This window comes from Sturnira hondurensis, unplaced genomic scaffold (genome assembly GCF_014824575.4).
Source record: "Sturnira hondurensis isolate 20B ecotype Veracruz unplaced genomic scaffold, ASM1482457v3 Scaffold0017338, whole genome shotgun sequence".
Taxonomy (NCBI): Eukaryota; Metazoa; Chordata; class Mammalia; order Chiroptera; family Phyllostomidae; genus Sturnira; species Sturnira hondurensis.
The window spans coordinates 350,359-370,914 of NW_028089969.1; the positions used below are offsets into that span (position 1 = coordinate 350,359).

A 20,556-nucleotide genomic window follows, 5' to 3' on the forward strand; every position below is an offset into this window, starting at 1 on the left:
TCTGTAATAAGAGTTTATCTAAAGCTATAACTAAACTTTTGGATTGGTCCAAATATAAAGTAGGAGGAGGAGGGGCAGGGTGTTCAGAAAGTGAAGCTGAAAAGAGGCCTAAGAGAAATTTCATCACTTCTAAGTTTGCTTAGACGGCCATATGGGTTACTAGGGGGCCAGCTTCTGGTACTGGAGCCAGCTTCCAATCTTGAAAATCATGAAAAGGATGAACACAAAAGATAGTGTAGAGCATGGCCTGTAGTGGGAGCCAAGCCAATTCTAGTTCTAGTTTTCTGAGCTGTGGGACTAGGAGACTGGGCAAGTCAAATAGAGACTAAAGCTCAATACAGCTCTCACTTCCTAATTCCTTCTTGTTGTTTTTTAAAATTTTTATTTGTCTCATACCACACACCTAGAGTTTACAATGAGTGTTGTGAAAAGTTATTTAACATAAAGTGCTCACAGACAAAAGCTAAAAACACTTAATCCTGCCATTAGGTTAATTGGGTAAAATATGTCCCATAAAGGTTCTTGTACAAACTTCCATTGTTCTCCCAGGCTCTGAGACGTAGCAATCCAGAATAATTCTATGTGGGTCAGCATCTTTTATAAAAGACTAGCAGGCAAAACAGCTTATGAAATTAAACTCCTGGAAACTCACGGAGTTTCTCTCTTGGGAAATGCCTTTTGTTTATTTATGTTTAGGTGGTGCCAGGATTCAGCAGCATTAAAGGCTCGAAAGATCATTCCTCATTATAGAGAGGAGCTAGTCACAAGCTAGGGGTTGTGACAACTCCTCACATCGGAGTTGTGAGGTCAGACAGTTATAGAATCCAGAGACTGTCATCGTAGTGTTTGGTTTTTAGCTGGGGTGAAAGGTTCTTGTTTACATCCAAGCATTACGGAACACAGGAGCTTTGTGTTCTCTGCCTCGAGGACTAGCGCCCGCGGCTGACCGAGCAGGCTGAGAACAGCACTGGACATCCAGTGGTCTTCCGCTCGGAGACCGATTTGTTAGGAGTTGAAGAAAGTTCCTGTAAGACCTGACTGCCCCTCGGGCCACGTGTGCGCCCGCCGTCAGGGAGGGTCTTGAGAGTAGGAAGGGTCCCCAGCACATGAGTGCTGGGCTGCGTCTTGGCCTCGGCCACGCATGCCCGCCCAAACTGCTGCCTGTCTCGGGACCCGGCCCCCGCCAGGCCTGAAGGCTTCTGCCCCAGGTCCACCGTCTCCCTTCTTCCTCCTTGCAAGAGCAGACCAGAGCGCAACTCCAGGCTCTGCGGACCGCGCAGAGAGTAGACTGGCTTTAGAGAGCGGGGCAGAGCGGGTATGCGCCGAAGGCTAGACGCGCTGCGAGGAGGGGCGGGACTCCGCGGAAACGTGAGGCTGCACCAGGCTCTGGGTAGGGCGGAGCTCGGTGAAGAGAGGCGGGGTTCGGCGGGGAGGGGCGGGGCTCGGGGGGCTTAAGTAAGGCGTAGAGCTGAGAGCGGTGAGGGGCAGGGCTTAAGCAGGGAGGAGGACACGCCGGGGGCGAGGCTGGGCGCGGAGTCCCAAAACTCTCCGAGAAAGGCGGGGCTTGGCGCTGGGAGGGGCGGAGAGACGTGCAGAGTAGGGCAATGCGCGGGACAGGAGGAGGGAGGGGCTCAGTGGAACGGACAGAGTTAGGGGTGGGGCTTGGGACGCGCGGCTCAGCTTCCTCCGCCCCGGCCGTTGCTTGCCCTTTACGCAGCACAGCTGTGAGACTGGCGGAGGAGAGAGTGGCGGGAGTAAGACTGAGGGCGGAACCTGGTTTCGGAGCAGCGGGGGCCGGTGAGGCACCGGCGTGGAGGGCTGGAGGTCGCGGGGCCCGGCGAGGCAGTGATGAAGCCAAGCCGCGAGGATCAGGCGACGCCCGCTGGGGGCCCCTGGGAAGAGTGCTTCGAATCGGCAGTGCAGTTGGCGCTGCGGGCTGGACAGGTGAGCGGTGCGGCCCTCCTCCTCCTCCCTGACAGAGTCCGGATGAGCGTGGCTCCGCTGGCCCGGCCGGCACTCTTTAGGCATCGCACCAATCTGTCACTTAAGAAAGTCTGAGCAGTAGTAAAGTCGGGCCGGTGGGGAGGGGGGACTTCTCGGGACCTCTGGAGAGCAGGGCCCTGGACCACGTGCGGCCGCGAACTGGCGGGCTTGGGGAGGGGGGGCGGTCCTAGAGTGGGAAGCCGGACCCTCGAGACTGGGCGGTGTGCGGTGGGTGTTCGGTGACTGTGGACCGAGGCATGATACAGTGAAAGAAGTCTTTGTGTTCTTTTCCTCCATAGACCTTTCCTTTACCTTCTCTACCCCAGGAGCCGGAGGTGAGCACCTCTTTCTTCCGTGGTGGTGGCAGTCACCCAATAAAGCATACTGGACACGGCCCGCCTCTCTCCTTTGGCAGTTGAATGGCTAACTGTAGGTTACTTGACCTTTTGCGTAAAATAGAGCAGATTAGAATATATTGACTATGCAAATCAGTCCAGGGCTTTAAATTTTTCTTCCTGGTTTGAATGCCACAGATGTTGATTTTTAAAGACCTTTGAGTTGATCCAGGGGCCAGGACATGGGTGTGGTTTGCTCCAGGTTTAAACCCCAGCTGCATGGAGACCTGAGAGGCTTGCTGTTTGTCTTTCCTCAAGCATCCTAAATGCAAACTTACTCGGACCCACAACCTCAAAGTGGTTCCACTCAGTGATTGGAGGAACTTATTAATAACTGACTTGCAGGATTAAAATCAAATAGCAGAGCTTAAACCTACGACCAGAGTTTGAAAAATGCAGCCCCTCTTCTCACATTTTTCCATGTTTTGTTCCACGTATTTTCCTCAGTAGCTTCAGTAGCCTGGCACATTAGGGACACATTCCATATTGTGGTATTCATCTATGTGTGTTGGCTCTCCCAGGACTCTCAGGGAACTAGATTGAGTGGGAAGATGGCTTACTCCTGCTTTGCTTATTAAGGTACATGATTGTGTTGTTGTGATCTGGAGGATGAAGATGAACAAGAGAAGGAGCTATGCGAGGAGGTTGACTTTATATCCAAGCAGCACTTTCTTTATCAGGTCTACCAGTATGAAAATGCTCTGTAAGTTTGCCCACAGTGTAAAAATCAGGCTGTTTTGAATCCTACATTTGAAGTGAGTAGTCATAGTCATGTGCACAGTGGATAATGCTTTATCTTGGTATGAATCCTCTCTTCCTCTTTAATAGTTAATTTTCAACAATGAGTAAACTTGGATTTTAAATACCCAAGACTCTGTAAGGAATACAGGACTTAAAGGAGTATTGTGAAGCTGTCTTTTGGCTTCATCATCTTTTCCTTCTGTGCAGGAAGGAAACCCCCCAAACCTTATGAGCTAGAATAATGAAGCTCCTGGGAACATTCTTGCTGGAAAGCAGACCCACTGTGTGGGGGGTGCTGGTGAGCAGGGGTGTGTATTCACTCTCTTGTGCCTCCCTTCAAGCCCCTTCCTTTCCAGAGTGACCATAACCAGGATATTGGGTAACTTTTAAGTTCCAACATAAAACTTTTCTTCCTTGAGATTTTGAGAATCTGGCTTAGGAGTCAGGCACTGCTATGTAAATCCTGGTGAGTTGTTAGGGGTTTCTGTGGTTTTTCAAATTTAGATCTTTGAAAATGTGGGGTGGGGCGGAGGATGGATTTAAACATTTTAGTAAATGATTATGTAGAGCTTGCAATATGACAAGCACCATTCTAAAAATCTTATGAATTTTAACTTACTTAGGAGGCAATCTTGTGTTTGCAACTTGCCAACAACAAAAAAGCTTTTTTTTTTTAAGAGTGCGGAAAGGGTGAAATAAAGATTCTGCCATTAGGAGTCTGGTCAGGGAGCCCAGGACTCCAGACTCCCTCTTGAGCATTATGCTGATGTTCCCTGCCTGCCCAGCAGTAAGGAGGATGGGGCAGTGAGGAGGATGGCCAGAATGGTCTGTCCGTGCTGAAACAAATAAGCCACTCAGGGTCATTACAACCTGTATAAAGAGGGACAAATTATCTTAATAATGTTCTTACATTAATGGGGTGCTGGTTGGAGAAAATCTGCCCTATAACCAGATAGGCCAAGAAGGATAAAATGCTAACCAGTGGTGATCTTTTTCGAGTCCTTAACTAAGGCACTGTTTGGCACATTTTTCATGGCCTTGTGGTCCAGCATGTCTACCCTTTCACCAGTACCCAATGTTCTGCTATGTTATTGAGTTTGCTACCCTCAGCTGCTCCTGAGAGGGTTCTGCATTCTGAATTCCCGAATCTAGATTCTATTTGCTGAAAGGTGGGAACAGAGGGAGAGAACTCCCAAGTGATAAATGTCACTGCCCTTGATCTTTCAGACATTGGTTCAGGTCAGGGCAGCCCTAGACAGTTAGCTCCCCATTGTTCTGTCCTGAGGGGTCTCCACAAAAACAACCCGAGTGGCCTCCTTGGCCCAGAGTGCTGCACTTGCATGGTGGCCTTCCCATTTTCCTCCCTTCCTCCTTGCCTTTCTACCAGGCATTCCTGTATTGCCTCTAAAAGTCATCCCTTGCCCTCCAGGCCTAACCACCCACACCACTGCAGGAGACCTCCCTGGCTATTGGGCTTTGGTGTGTGTGTGGAGTGGGGGGGGGGGGGGGGGGGTTCAGCCCCACCTATCACCACCACCAAATACAGATAGCATGGTTCACTGAGATAGGTGTCTGGGGTGGGGTGGGGGGGTTGTGACAGGTGAATAAACATATCATGGAAAACTGCTTTTTTTAGTTGTCCTGCTGAAGGAGATTCAGGTTTTGTTGGGCATGAAGCTTAAACAAGTTAGTGACCCTCTTCACAACAAAAAAAAAACACAAAATTTAAAATTAGATATAAAATTTAGAATAAGAAAAATCAACAGTAAAATTTTTAAGCTGCTAACAATATAACAGGATACATACAACAGATTCCTTAACTGCTTCTAAATCTTCTGTAATACTTTTTCACATATTTTGGCTTTATACTCTGCATCTTCAGATGACAATGATTTTGTAATATTTTCTCTGGAGACAACAGAAACATAAATTTAGGCTTTCCTATAACATGAATGATCACAATTGATTAGTGATGGTTTAGGAAAGTTTATTTAGACTTCAAACTTGTTACTGGTGAAGTCTTATAAATTTTTAGAATTGCCATCAAATTTGAGAGTCCTGTCAATTTTCTTTTATATATTAGTTGCAAAATGTGGGGAAATTTTCCACAGACTAGCATCTGGCTCTATACAGTTGAAGCCTTGTTTCTTTCCATGATCCGTTGTGCTGGCTGCCCCATGCTCACACAATCCTCTGGTCCTGTTCTTTATGTCGCTATGCCAGGTGAGTTGATGTGGGCGGTGATAGAAGCACTTCTGGAAGCCATTCCTACACAGGAAGACTAATAATAACTTAATACAGACAGATGTGACTACAAATTCCACAGATATATCCCATCAAACCCAAAATAAATGCATGTCCACTCAACTTCCCTTTAGCCAAAAGGCCAGTATCCCACTCCAATGCCACCTGACATGAAATGTGATAGAGAGGAGGTCATAGTGGAAAGAGCAGTTAGATCTGCAATTAGAGGAGCTGAAATTTACAAACTTAAAAAAGATATTTGTGTATGACCGTGTCAACACATGTTGCTGTGGTCCCTAGCAGAACCTCATGTGAGGAAAAGGCCTCAAAGCCTCAGTGTGGTTAGCTTTACAGTAAATTGATCTCTGTTTACTGGTAACAAAATCTCGGGACAAAGCAGAAGACAAAAATCCAGTCCTTTATCCTTAGGGCTCCATACATTACCTGTCTAGTTGGCCTTACATACCCTTGCAGGTTATGCTTCCCAAGGCATAGTCTTGAGAAGTAGAGTCTGTCATTCCAACAGCCCCTGAGTGAACAAGCCTTTTGTTCAACAGTATCAGACAATTTTCTATTTTCAAAACACACATGATATTTTCCTGCCCTTTTTGTTGCCTTTGTTTATTGAAAACCACACTCTTCCTCCAGGGCCAGGCCCCTGTGCCCCTTCCTTCGTGGACCTTCCCACATGACCTTACTTATCTGTCCGGCACCTCTCCCCATCCTGCTGACACTGTCCTCTCTGGTCTGGTTGGTGTGCTTTTCTCACAATGGGCTCTGAACGTGGAGCAGTTTTATCTGGCTCCCCAAGAGCAAAGAGTGCACATTGGTGGGTTCTGACAAAGTATTGTTTTGACTTGTGTTTTTAATTTTTGTCAGTTATCGATACAGGGAATTTAATAGGTTAAAATACTGCTAAAAGGACTGTCATGAAAAATAGCAATGCCCTGGCCCATGTCATTCTTCTATATTTTCCCAGAGATCATTGTTTTCAATTTTCTATGTGACAACCATTTTCTAAATAATAGAATTCTACTGCTCATTTTAGACACTATATTATGTTGTGTGCCTGTGTTACTGGTTTGGTTCCATTGGTATCCATATCACATTCTGATAACCATACAGTTGTAATGCAAGGTTGAATCAGGCAGTACAGTGAATTTTTTTTCAGGGCCTTTCCCTTTTTTAAAAAATATATTTATTGATTATGCCATTACAGTTGTTCTAATTCCCCCCTTCATTCCCCTCCACCCTGCACACCCCCTCCCCCACCATTCCCCCCTTTAGTTTATGTCCACATGTCTCAAGTTCTTTAGATTCTATATTTCCCCTACTATTCTTGCCCTCCCCCCTGTCTATTTTTTACCTACCATCTATGCTATTTATTTTCTGTACCTTCTCCTATTCCCACTCCCCTGTTGCTAACCCTCCATGTGATCTCCATTTCTATGGTTCCGCTCCTGATCTAGCTGTCCTCTTGGTTTGCTTTTGTTTTAGGTGTGGTTGTTAATAACTGTGAGTTTGCTGTCCTTTCACTGTTAATATTTTTCATCTTCTTTTTCTTATACAAGTCCCTTTAGCATTTCATATAATAAGGGCTTGGTGATGATGAACTCCTTGAACTTGACCTTATCTGAGAAGCACTTTATCTGTCCTTCCATTGTAAATGAAAGTTTTGCTGGATAAAGCAATCTTGGCTGTAGGTCTTTGGATTTCATGACTTGGAATACTTCTTTCCAGCCCCTTCTTGCCTGTAAGGTCTCTTTTGAGAAATCCGCTGACAGTCTGATGGACACTCCTTTGTAGGTGACTGTCCCCTTATCCCTTGCTGCTTCTAGGATTCTCTCCTTCATTTTGGTCTTGGCTAATGTAATTATGATGTGCCTTGGTGTGTTCCTTCTTGGGTCCAACTTCTTTGGGACTCTCCGAGCTTCCTGGATTTCCTGGAAGTCTATTTCCTTTGCCATAATGGGGAAGTTCTCCTTTATTATTTGTTCAAATAAGTTTTCCACTTGCTCTTTCTCTTCCCCTTCTGGTACCCCTATAATTTGGATGTTGGAGCGTTTAAAGATATCCTGGAGGTTCCTAAGCCTCTCCTCATTTTTTTGAATTCTTGTTTCTTTATATTTTTCTGTTTGGTCATTTTTTTCTTCTTCTTGTCCAATCCATTGATTTGAGTCCCAGTTTCCTTTCCATCACTATTGGTTTCCTGTGCATTTCCCTTCATTTCAATTAGTTTAGCCTTCATATGTTCCTCTAATTTGTGACTAAAATCAACCAGTTCTGTGAGCATCCTGATCACCATTATTTTGAACTGTGCATCTGATAGGTTGGCTATTTCTTGGTCACTTAGAGTTATTGGCTCTGGGGCTTTCAGTTCTTCTTGATCCATGTTTTGGTCTGTTCGCACCTGTTACATATGAGGAGAGGAGCCCTAGGTGTTCACCAGGGCAGAGCAACCCACTCACTGAGTTGTGACGTTGTATGTGGGGGCGGGGTCCTCTGGGGCCTGCACAGTCTGTCTCTCAGCTTGCTCCTTCACTGGTTTATCTGAGCGAGAATGCGTGACCACGGTCAGCCTGCCGCCTTGCGCCCTCACTGGGCCCGCCTGTTGCTACCCCACACTTGGGACCCGCCCACGGCTGCCTGCACGCGGGGGTCAGGAGATCTTTCCTGCCCAACCCCACTCTGCTGCTGGCTCCTCCCCTCTTACCAGTCTGGGTGAGTGGTTCCGTTGTTGTCGGTCTTCCGTATAGTTCAATTTTCTGTGTTTTGGCTGAGTTTTTTGTTACTGAAATTTGTTGACTTTAAACTTGGTTGTGCGAGGGGCACAGTGTTTCCACCTACACCTCCATCTTGGTGGAAGTCTCCCTAATATTACATATTCTTTTCTTTCTTATACAACTTGTGTTTTTCTTACAGTTAAAAAAAAAGCTATTTAAAAAAATTTTGCTTAGTTTATCTTCCAACTTCCCAACAGAATTTTCCATGCTCTCATCATGGTCAAACTCATCAGCTTAGTTGCTGTAGAGAAGTGGTCCTCACACTTTAACTTGTATCAGAAGCACCTGGAAGGCTTTTCTGGGCAAGCTGAGTCCCACTCCAAATTTCTGATTCTCAAAGTCTGGAATTAATTAGCATTTCCACCAAATTCCCCGTTGATACTGATACTGCTGGTCTAAAGAACACCCCTTTGTCCATCCAGATCAAACTACTCTATGTTTTCAAAGCACTTTGATAACCACTGCTGTATATAGTACAGTATTTTGTTATGTGAATACATGACAATTTATTCATTCAACTCTCGAGGAAACATTGGGTAATGTCCAGTTTGGAGTTATTATAAATAATGTTGCTATGGACATTCTTGCATGTTTTGATTATGTGTGTATGTTGTGTTTTGGTTATGTATGTATGCATTTCTTCTGGGGATATACTAATAATAGGAGTGAAATTGTGTCATCAGATATGAAATTCTGCCAGGTTTTTTAAACTGGATGTATCAAGTGTGTATGTACACCTTTTGTGGGAGTGAATCCTGGCCCATCACAGTCATGGTGCATAGTAATTTCCTGTGGTTCAGAAAGGTCAGTTACCCTTCCACCTAATGCCCAAGGGCCAGGTGTCCCTAGGCCCACCTGAGAACTCTGATGCTGCTTCTCTTCCTCTACTTTTTCTTTCTGGGGGCCTGCTTTTTTTCTACCATAGTCTGATCTCTTCCCTCCAGGAGTCGGGGTTGGTCTCTGAGAGGTGAGAAGGTTGTATCTGTCTTCCTGGTATGGTTAGGATGGTTCTTTGGGGACAGGGTTTGAGATACTTCTGGGGACTTATGTGCACATGGAATGAAGAGCTAGGGGACTGCTGTTTAGACGTGCAATACAGTATATGTGGAGTTACAGAAACTTCACTAATAATCTAAGACTCCACCAGGGCAGGATGTGGTGGAATGTGTTATCATCATTTAGGGGGAGAAAGTAAAAAAGATAGTGATATCTGGGTTGTAGCCCGTAACAAAATGACTTTAAAACAACTCACAGACAAATATCCTCAAAAACAGTTTGTGGCCAGAGAAGGAACAAATAGGAAAAGACCGAAATTCCTATAGCTGTGCGTATGTCAGTAACTGATGAAAATGGTAAAATTATTGGAGAAGTTAATGAGGAAAAAGACAGTTTTGGTAGCTGAAGGAGGTTTTGGTGGTACTTAAAAATTTCTTAGGATTTAAAGGCCAGAAATAAGTAATTCACCTTAATCTAAAACTTATAGCTGATAAAGCCTATTGGGATTCCCAAATGCTGGAAAATCTTCTTTGCTAAATCAGACTTCTCATGCAAAACCTGTGATTGTACATTGTGCATTTAAAAAGCCTAAACTTGAAAGTTTATGTATAAAGGTTTCAAACAGGTCGATATTTCTGGATTTTAGCTTTCTACCCAAACTGAATGCAGAAGTGCCTTGGAAACTACAATATTTCTTACAAAAGAGTTGAAGTTGTATACAGAGGAACTTCAAACAAAACCTACACTTTTGGCAGTTAACAAAATGGACCTGACAGTTTCCCAAGATAAATTACATGTACTGATGAACCAACTTAGGAATTGTAAAGATTTTCTGCATTTATTTGAAAAAAAAAAAAACAACAATGAAAACATGATTCCAGGGTGGACTGTGGAGTTTCAGCATATCATCTCCACCTCTGCAGTTACCAGAGAAGGAATTGACAAATTAAAGAACTGTATAAGGATATCTCTGAATGAACACACCAACTGGGAAAATGATGTGCGTTATAAGAAACACTTGTTTAATTTACAGATTTCCAATATAGTATCTTATAGTGAGCCACCATGAAAGAATGCTGCTGCTAGTTCCAGAATGGATATAATTTAAATCTACTAAAAATGATATTGAAATTGAGTTCGTTTGAAAGCTTTTCCACAGACACATTTTTTTTCGAATTTTAATAACTTTCTGATATATAAGGTCTGTCTGGAAAAAGTACAGCAATTGTTGATATGATGAGAATGGTTTGCACAACATTGATATAACCTGACAGCCAAAGAGAGTGGACTGGAATGTGCATGTGTGAACAATAACTTCACTGTACTAATCAGTGGGAGCAGTAGATGCTGTTGAGTGGGCGTATGTACTGTGTGGCCGTCACATTCAAAATGACTGAGTTAGTAGAGCAATGAATCTGCATCAGATTTTGCAGTAAGCTTGAACATTCCTATGTGGAAATTATTTGCATGATTCAGAAATCCACAGCTACAGGCAACTGGTGATTGGCAGCTTCATGACAACATGCCCACTCATGCATCACATCTTGTGCAGAGTCTTTTTGTGAATCATCAAATCATTCAGGTGACTCAGCTCCCTTAGAGTCCAGATTTGGCACCCTGCAACTTCCGGCTTTCCCAAAACTAAAAAGATTGCCCTATCACCTTTGAAAAAGGAAGAGATACCAGACCATCAGTGAGATTTTGGAAAATGTGATGGGGCAACTGATGGCACTTGGGAGAACTGTGTGAGGTTCCTAGGTGCTTACTTTAAAGGGGACTGAGGTGTCATCATCCTATGTACAATGTTTCTTGTACTTAGTATCTTCTTCAGTGAATGTCTCTTTTTCATATTGCCTGGCCAGATACTTTCTGGACAGACATTTACTATTCCCATTTGAAAACCATCTTTTTTAATTTTTAAAAAACATTTTATTGATTATGCTATTACAGTTGTTCCATTTTTTTCCCCTTTATCCCCCTCCACCCTGCACCTTACCTCCCAACATCCACCCTCCACTGAGTTCATGTCCATGGGTTGCGCATATAAGTTCCTCGGCTTCTCCATTTCCTATACTATTCTTAACCTCCTCCTGTTTATTTTCTACCTACTGTTTATGCTACTTATTCTCTGTATCTTTTCCCCCCCATTCTGCCACTCCCCCTCCCCACTAATAACCTTCCATGTGATCCTGTTCCTGTTCTAGTTGTTTGCTTTGTTTTTGCTTTTTAGGTTTAGTTATTGATAGTTGTGAGTTTATTGTCATTTTACTGTTCATATTTTTGATCATCTCTTTTTCTTAGATAAGTCCCATTTCATATAATAAGTGTTTGGTGATGAACTCCTTGAACTTGACCTTATCTGGGAAGCACCTTATCTGCCTTTCTAGTCTAAATGATAGCTTTGTTGAGTAGAGTAATCTTGGATATAGGTCCTTGCCTTTCATGACTTGGAATACTTCTTTCCAGCCCTTTCTTGCCTGCAAGGTTTCTTTTGAGAAATCAACGGATAGTCTAATGGGAATTCCTTTGTAGATAGGTAACTATCTCCTTTTCTCTTGCTACTTTTAAGATTTTCTCCTTATCTTTGATTTTGGATAATGTAATTATGCTGTGCCTTGCTGTGTGCTTCCTTGGGTCCAACTTCTTTGGAACTGTGAGCTTCCTGGACTTCCTGGAAGTCTATTTCCTTTGCCAGATTGGGGGAGTTCTTCATTATTTTATCAAATAAGTTTTCAATTTCTTGCTGTTCCTCTTCTTCTGGCACCCCTATGATTCAGATGTTGGAATGTTTAAAGTCATCCCAGGGGTTCCTAAGCCTCTCCTCATTTTTTTCAAATTCTTTTTTCTTCGTTCTGTTCTGGTTGAATGTTTATTTCTTCCTTCTGGTCCAAACCATTGATTTGAGTCCCGATTTCTGTCCCATCACTGTTGGTTCCCTTTGTTTCATTTTTCATAGCCTTTAGTTTTTCTTCTGTTTTGTGACTATACTCAGCCATTTCTGTGAGCATCTTGATTACCAGTGTTTTGAACTGTGCATCTGGTAGGTTGGCTATCTCTTCATTGCTTAGTTCTTTCTTGGAGCTTTGATCTTGACAGTAAAAAAGTAACTGTGAGCTAAAAATGACAGTTTATAATTTTATGGCCAGTCTACCTATAATCAAATCCTCTGATATTCCTGTAAAAAATAAAATAAAATGGAGGTACCAAGTTACACTTCCCCTAGCGGTGAGGGTTCCTGTTGCTCCATATCTTATACAACACTTGGTATTGTCTGTCTTTTCATTTTAACCATTCTGATGGATTTGAGGGAGTATTTTATTATGGTTTTAATTTGTATGTCCCATATAATGAACTTAAATGTCTTTCGAGTGTGTTTATTGGCCTCCTGGATATCCTGTTTTTAAAAATGGTGGTACTAAAATGCTGACTAGAAATTTATGTATTTACTCAACAAATATTTACAGAGTAACTCTAGAAAGAACTTTAGCCTATAGTTTGAGTGTGATGTGAAGTTTTGGGCAGAGTCCTGTGTGGGGCCCTACAGCATGGTAGGACCAGAATCAGATATCTGAAAGGAAGCTGTTAAAATAATCCAGGTGAGAAATGAGGGTAAGTTTGATTGGGTAGTAAAGAAGGTGGCAAAAACATGTACTGTATTTTTTGGACCATAAGATGCACCTAGGTTTTAGTGGAGGAAAATAAAGGAAAAAATTCTGAAGCAAAAAATATAGTAATATATTTAATAACATAAATAACATAATTTTTCACCAATGTAAATGTAAACAGAACTCAACAGCAGCATTAACAACCATTATTCCTCCCAGATTTGAGGAAAAACAAGTGTATCTTGTAGTCTGAAAAATACGGTATTTTAAAGGCTGAGATTCAAGTTTTGCTGTTGGAATTAGGGTGTGAGAAAAAGAGGAGGCAAGGATGCCTTCCAAGGGTTCTGGCTTGAAAAACTGGTTGAATTAATTTTCTCATTCCTGAGATGGTGAAACTGCAGGAGGAACAGATTTGGAGGTAGAAATCCAGTGTTGTGTTTTGATCAAGTTAAGTTTGAATTGCCCATGGATTATTCTAAGTGGTGTTGAGTTTGGAACTAGAGTTCTAAGGAGAGATTAAGGGTGGAGACTCCAGTTTGAGAGGCATTGACCTGTGATGATTTTAAGGACAGATCCAGGATGGGGGGAAAAGCAGGATTGTCCACCCCTGGGCTCTGCTGTGGGATAATCCCAGGTAAAGCCTCTGGTTTTTCCTCTAGGAGAATCCCAAATGTCAGTATGTAGAGGTCTCAGGTTGCCCATTTTTTCACAAAAGACTTACCTACTCTCCTGGCTGGGCTGAATACACCTCCCACTGGAGGAAGGGAAGGTGGCAGGTGGTGATTTCACCATTTCCTCACCTTCAGGCCCCTGCCTCATCATGGCCTCACACTGTGCTCCTTGGCTCAAGTCCAGGCCTCCAGTTTTCACCTAGCTCCACAGGGTAGGAGTCAGCCTGCACTGACAGTTGTTAAACTTTCACCAACATTTAAACCTCAGCCAAGACAATTGCTGTGGGAAAACAACTGGCAGGTGCAGAGTAGCAGCTGTCCCTTTTTGGGTCCAAGTGTCCAGGGACTACTACTCCCTGACCCAGTGTGCAAGGCTAGCCATCATTTTCCTTATCCATGGTTGTGAGAAAAGTGGCATGTTTCTTGTGCCCATTTGCTAGTAAAAGCTGTTAAAGAAAAATGAGAAGGAGCACTTTTTTTCAGAAATGTTTGGACCTGCAGCCCTTGCATCAGCCCAGCACTTGTTGCAGGACCAAGTCAGTGAATTCCACCCCTGCATCTCACTAAAAGGATAGAAGGAAAGGCTGGTGTCACCCCATGTGGAAGAGAATTGGCCTCTTTGGATATTTACTGAGACATTTACTTGGTAGCCCCAATGAAGCAGTTAGTAGTGGAGAGTTCTGTCTTTGGGGTTGAGTTGAGAGGAGCCAGTGGATTCCAGGGAGGGAGTAGAAGAAGGGTGCTTATCATACTGGGACTTATCATCTATCCCCAGCACTAGAAGTGGGGGTTTGGATGGTGGAGCTCAGATCTAAAGAACCTGAGGTTTAAGGGAGAAAAGAGGGAGTTTTGAGTCCAGGCTCCTTCCTGTCTCTTGGCTCCATGTGACAGTACCTAAGGGTGGCCTGGCTCACATCTTTCTCCCAGGGGATGAGGGAAGAATTCAGTTCACATGTAGTGTGTGTCCATGTAGCTAAGCTAGTCTCAGAATCATGTGTACACTGTCCCAGCTCCAAACCCCAGGGGCCAGGCAGTGCCTTGGCCACCTGCATGTTGTATTTAGTACAGAGCAGAGTGGACATTGCAGCTTGTCTCACAGGCTGCCCCAGGACAGAGGCCTAAGTCTGGATGACTGTGGTGGGGGTGATCCCAGGGGCAGACTGGAGACAGCTTTCTGGAAGAAATATACCTGAATTGTATCTTTAAAAGAAAAGGCAGGAGTCACCTCTAGCAGTTAGGTGAGGGGATTGGGGAGGGGGGAGGGGAAGAAGAGAAGGGGGTGGAGGCAAAGGAAGAAAATCAGCACCGCAAGGGGTGAAAGTGAAGGCACAACCCAGGAAATGCACCATGGCTGAACCATAAGGTGGAAGAGGAGAGTCATCCACTGGGTGGAAGAAGTTTCGGGGATATGAGAAAGCCCTCAGTGAAGAGCAGAGTTGCAGGTAGGTGTTACACTCAAGGCTGACTAAGGTGAATCTTGACAATTAATTAATTGCATGCTGGGTGGAGTTGGTGATGAATTATAAGTTGGTGGTGTAGCACTAAATTTCTTGAGTTCCTTGCTTGGAAAACTGGGTGGATTTCATTGCTTTAGAGGAAACTGCACCTGAGAGGGATTTGACAACTATCAGTCATGATAAGCACACCCTGGGAGAGTAGATTCCATTTAGTCATGGAAAATTTGAAGTAACTATATTAGAATTGCTTTTCCGGCATTTACTTGGCAACTTTCCTAATTTATTAGTGCCTTAGTTTCCTCATCTTTAACAGAAGAATAATAGTTACGATTATCTCAGTGTTATTGTGAGGTCTAAATAACAGGGTATGCATGAACTGCTTAGAACTGGGGTAGAGCTAGCCCTCAGCAAGTGTGAGCACAAAAATTGTGGTGATGGAGCAGGGGGAATCTAGAGAACACAGCTCCTGAGGGTGGGGCCCAGCTTCAGTTCTTGTGAAAAATGTTCTAAGGAAGAAGCACCAAAGGACAGTGGTCTCAGAGGCCCTGGCCAAGAGGGTTAGGTGACAGTGAGAACACAGCTAAGATGTAGTTGAAGAGTGTCCCCTGAATTTGGCATAGGAGGTGGCTTGGTGCCCATCAGGGCTAGTTCAGAGGGGTGCTAGGGTGCAAGAGAAGACAGTGGGCTGGAGCATGATGGGAGTTTAGAAAGTAGAGAAGGCGAGTTTAAGGCCATGAAACTGAAGAGGGATGCAATTACATTGGAGAGCCTTGAGACTCACTGGCACGTGAACCCAGGAGAATCTAGTGTCCTTGGCCCACCTCTGCTTTAACCAGCCTTCCAACTTTCCTGTGGTTAAGGTTCTGCAGTCATTTTTGTTGTATTAACAAATGTGAACTGTTGACCACTGTGCCACATGATAGCCCCATTATTACCTGGGTATCTGATTTACTTTAAAGGTTTTATTGATTGTTACATGTATTAGTCAGGGTTCTCCAGAGAAACAACCATTTGGAGACTAGCAAGTCCAATCTGCTGTGTCAGTTTGCAGCCTGGAGACCCAGGGAGAGCCATTGTCCCAGTTGCAGGGCTGTAGGCAGCAACATTTGATGTTGCATGTGAAGTCCTAATTCAGTCTGCTGGAGAATCCTCTTACTCAGAGAGTCTGTCTTGTTCTTTTATTCAGACCTTCAGCTGATTGGGTGAAGTCCACCCACATCATGAAGAACAGTCTGTTTTACTACAGATTAAAATGTTATTTTCATCTAAAAACACCCAAAGTGGTGTTTGATGAAATATCTGAGTACCCCATGGCACAGTCTTGTTGACTTGTAAAATTAGCCATCAGGTCACATTCATTTGTGTTCAAGTAAGTCTAGAGCCTGAAATATGACGATATCATCAGGACCATACCTCTTGTCTTTTCCTGTGATATTTTCCTGATAGGTAAAGGAAACTCTTCACCCTTCCCCCTTTGCCTGTTGGAAACCCCACTTCTGGCAGATCTTTGGGCATATTTCCCATGGGTTGTGAGGTATACACAGGTTGCTCTGTAGTGATGGGTGACAATTGTATGACAGACTCAGGGACAGTAATACAGAACAAACCTGGTATACAAACAAGAAACAGTCAGTTGGACATGTCTGTGAATGATGCCTCTGATGCTAGAGCTGATTTAGTCCTTTTTTTAAAATACGAAATTCAGACTTTAGTGACTAAAGGCCATACTTGATATATTAAACATTAACAGAATGTTATTTAGAGGGAGAGAACCACCAGGTCAGGAGGTCTGTGAAGTGCATGCATAGTTAGTGAGTAGCTGAAAAAACATCAATTAAGATACAGCATGCACTAACTTACTGCTGGCAGTATGAGAATGTTTAAAATCTGAGACTGAGAGAAAATAGCCTTGGGAAAGGGCTTTGCACAAGTAACTCACATGGTAGACCCACAGCCCATTCCCCTGTGAATTCAGCTGTGGCTAAAGGGCAGGGCTGTGTGAGTCTAATACTGGTTATTTGAAAAACGCAGCATTCTATCACTGCCTTTCCTCTCAGTGTAGGAAAATTTATGAATTAATCTTTTCTTAACTTTCTATTTTAGCATCTCATTTGAGATTTGTACATTGTGCATATGGTAGGGTTTGTTGGGGGTTTTTTGGTCACAAATCATTAAAGTTTGTGAAATACATGTTGTCACAAATAACTATTTAGAATTGTGAACGTCTGTGTATTAATATACATAAAATTATTTTGTGTACCAAGTCCACTGTATACAATTACTCATTTAATTCTTACGACAATCCGTTGTCTTAGATACACTACTGTTATTGCAGATGTGGAAACTAAGGCTCTGAGAAGCTCAGTGATTCCCCCAAGGTCTCCCAAGTGGAGTTTGAAATCAGGTCTGTTTGATGCTAAACTGTAGATTTATCTTCTGTACCCACTATTGATGTTATGAAATTGGTGGAAACAAGAATTACATTCTAGACAATGAAGTTTTTCACATGCACTTTCTTCATGCAGAGCTGTTTCCAAGTTTTAAAATGTTTATTATTATTATTATTTTTGATTATTTTTAAACTCAATAGTACAGCTCTAGAACCTTAGCCACTGTATCTTTTTTAAAAATTTTATTCAATTTAGCCCTGGCTGGTGTAGCTTGGTGGATTGAGCACAGGCCTGTGAAGCAAAGGGTCGCTGGTTCGATTCCCAGTCAGGGCACATGCCTGGGTTGCAGGCCAGTTCCCAGCAGGGGACACATGAGAGGCAACCACACATTGATGTTTCTCTCCCACTCTTTCTCATTCCCTTCCCCTCTCTCTAAAAATGAATAAAAAAATATTTTTTAAAATTTTTATTCAATTTACTTTAAAAAAAATCAGTTCACCAATTTCTCCCACTCTTCTTTTACTCCCTGCCTTTTACAACCACCAATCTGTTCTCTGTATCTATGAATTTGAAAATTTATATATATATGTGCTGTGCAAAATAATTTTCTTTGCTGTGTAGTAAAAAACTGTAAGATATATATATATGACATATAAATGCCTTACAGTTTATATATTATATGTTTATATATTATATAATATATATAACATGCATATAACAATATATGTGTATATAATATATTATATATGTATTTTATATACATCTTACAGTTTTTTACTCATTCATTCATTGAGGGACACTTATGTTGCTTCCATATCTTGGTTATTGTATATAATGCTGCAATAAAAATAGGGTGCCCATATCTTTTTGAATTAGAGTTTTTGTTTTCTTAAGTGGAATTACTGGATCATTTAAAATTTTTAAAGAACCTCCATACTATTTTTCATGGTGGTTTTAGCAGTTTACACTTTCACCAACAGTGCACAAGTTTCTTTTTCTCCACATCTTCACTAACATTTCTTGTGTTTTTGATGATAGCCATTCTAAGAGGTTTGAGGTAAAATACCTCATTGTGATTTTTGATTTGCATTTCTCTGATGATTAGTGATGTTAAGCACCTTTTCATATACCTTTTGGCAATCCACATGTCTTCGGAAAATGTCTATTCAAATCTGCCCATTTATTAATTGGATTGTTTGTTTCTTTGCTATTGAGTTGTGTGAGTTCTTTATATGTTTTGGATATTAGTCTCTTAATTAGATACAGGATTTGCAATTATTTTCTTCTGTTTAATAGGCTGTCTTTTCATTTTGTTGATGGTTTCCTTTGCTGTGTAGAAGCTTTTTAGTTCAATGTAGTCCCACTTGTTGATTTTTTTGTTCTTGTTACTTTTGCCTTTGGTGTCATAGTAAAAAAAATCATCACCAAGACCTATGTCAAGGAGAGCTTGCCACCTGTTTTCTTCTAGGAGTTTCATGGTTTCAGGTCTTAAGTTCAAGTATTTCATTCATTTTGGTTTAATTTTTGTGTATGGTGTAAGATAGTGATCCGGTTTAATTCTTTTGCATGTTATCCAGTTTTTCCAACACCATTTATTGCACAGATTATCCTTCCCCCTTGTATATTCTTAGCTCCTTTGTTGACCATGATGTGTAGGTTTATTTCTGGGCTCTGTTCTGTTCAATTGATCTGTGTGTCTGTTTTGCAGCCAATAGCATATATTTTAATTGTGATAGGTTTATAATATAGTTTTAAATCAGGGAGTGTGATGCCTCCAGCTTTGCTCTTCTTTCTCAAGATTGCTTTGGCTATTCAGGGTTTCTCATGGTTCCATACAAATTTCAGGATTGTTTTTTCTATTTCTGTGAACAATGGCATTCGAATTTTGATAGGATTTGCATTGGACCTGTATGTTGTTGGGGTAGTTTTTCTTTTAGATTAGTTTACTGCCCTTGAATGATTGTGACTGAAAGGAAGCTAATTTTTATAATGATCTCGCATTTGGAAATCTACTAGATAAGTTTGGTAAAGTCTCATTACAATGCATATTGTCCTAGTGGGCCTGGGTCCAAGAAGGGGAGAATAGAATCTATTTGGTGTTGTAGGGAAAGGTAGTCTAGTGCTACTAGGAAGAAAAACAGATCTCCTACCCACAGGAAGCTTACAGTCTAGTGGAAGAGACAGGCCCATGCCTGACAGTGGTGAAACACCAATGTCTGTGTAGTGACTGAGATGTGTATTTAGCATTGTGGAACCACTGATCCAAAAGAAGGGGCCTACCCAGGGTTGATGAGTGGAGGGCTACACAGACAGCTTCCTGAGGAGATAGGCTTGAATGGTGTCCTCAAGGACAAATGGGTAGGAGGTTTCTAGGCACAAAGAATATTATGTCCAAAGACATAAATGTACAAGAACATCGGGGAGTGCTTGAGTACGGCAAAGGGGACAAGGCCAGGGTGCCATGGGGCCAAGTGTTGCCAGGACTGGTTGTGGAGGACCTCACACCGGACACAAGGTTGCAATCCTCTTGATAAGCCCAACAAGCTACAGAGAATGCCAGGAGAAAGATCTGCTTTCCAGAGAAGCCACTCTGCACAGAGTGGACAGCACTTCTGAGGAGCACCAAAGGGTGTTTGGAGGCAGTTTTTGCAATACAGGCAAGTGATAGTAGGCAATGTGAGAAGAGCATTACTTGAGGAAAATAATTCAGAAATGCAATCTAACTATCTGGGTGTGTGACTGGATGAGTTGGTGGTGAACCAGGGCCTGAAGTAGCAGCAGCAGGTGAGAGAGAGCTGGCCACAGTGCTACAAGTTGCCAGTGCAATGTGGCCTGGCTTGCTCCTACAGGACACATGAATATTTAAGCCCTGTGACCTTCCTTGTGATACATACCACAGTGCAATGATCACAGTACAACAATAATACTAATAAAAGCAGAAAAGAAATACATAGAACGAGAACATGATGCAACATGCTCCTTCTGAATCCATAAATCTGCCCTTCTTTTTATGATTTGTAAGTAGGGGCTTGGTTCTTCTGGAAAGTTTGCCCAGATGTCATCAGACATTCCCCAAACTGTCCACACATGCCCCTGAGCATGCATCTCCTCAACATAGTAGAGGTGTATGCATTTTGGATATAGAAGACCAAGTGCATAAATACCAGTGAGGTTAAATTTGATTTCACAAGAGCACTTGCTGAAAAGTCTTCCAGACTTTAATGACCGGATGTGCTCAGTGTGCAGCAGGCGAGAAATCTTTCTTCATTCACTGAACAGATAGATGTTCAC

At 42.6% G+C, this 20,556-nt stretch overlaps 1 protein-coding gene and 1 pseudogene across 3 annotated transcripts in view; both read left to right on the top strand.

Annotated features, from left to right (window-relative positions):
• Positions 1 to 1,627: 1,627 nt before the first annotated feature.
• The window catches only part of IMPA2 (inositol monophosphatase 2), a 77,851-nt gene continuing 58,922 nt past the window's right edge, over positions 1,628 to 20,556 (top strand). The window contains exons 1-2 of one of the 3 annotated variants that reach the window (XM_037067609.1): positions 1,628 to 1,944; positions 2,310 to 2,318. In XM_037067609.1, coding sequence (XP_036923504.1) covers positions 1,849 to 1,944; positions 2,310 to 2,318 — 105 coding nt within the window. In that variant the 5' untranslated portion in view covers positions 1,628 to 1,848. Of the gene's footprint in view, positions 1,945 to 2,309; positions 2,319 to 12,729; positions 12,752 to 20,556 lie in introns of those variants that run through there. The other 2 variants (XM_037067610.1, XM_037067611.1) reach the window with 2 other exon arrangements.
• Positions 8,492 to 10,325, top strand: LOC119001959 (GTP-binding protein 10-like; annotated as a pseudogene).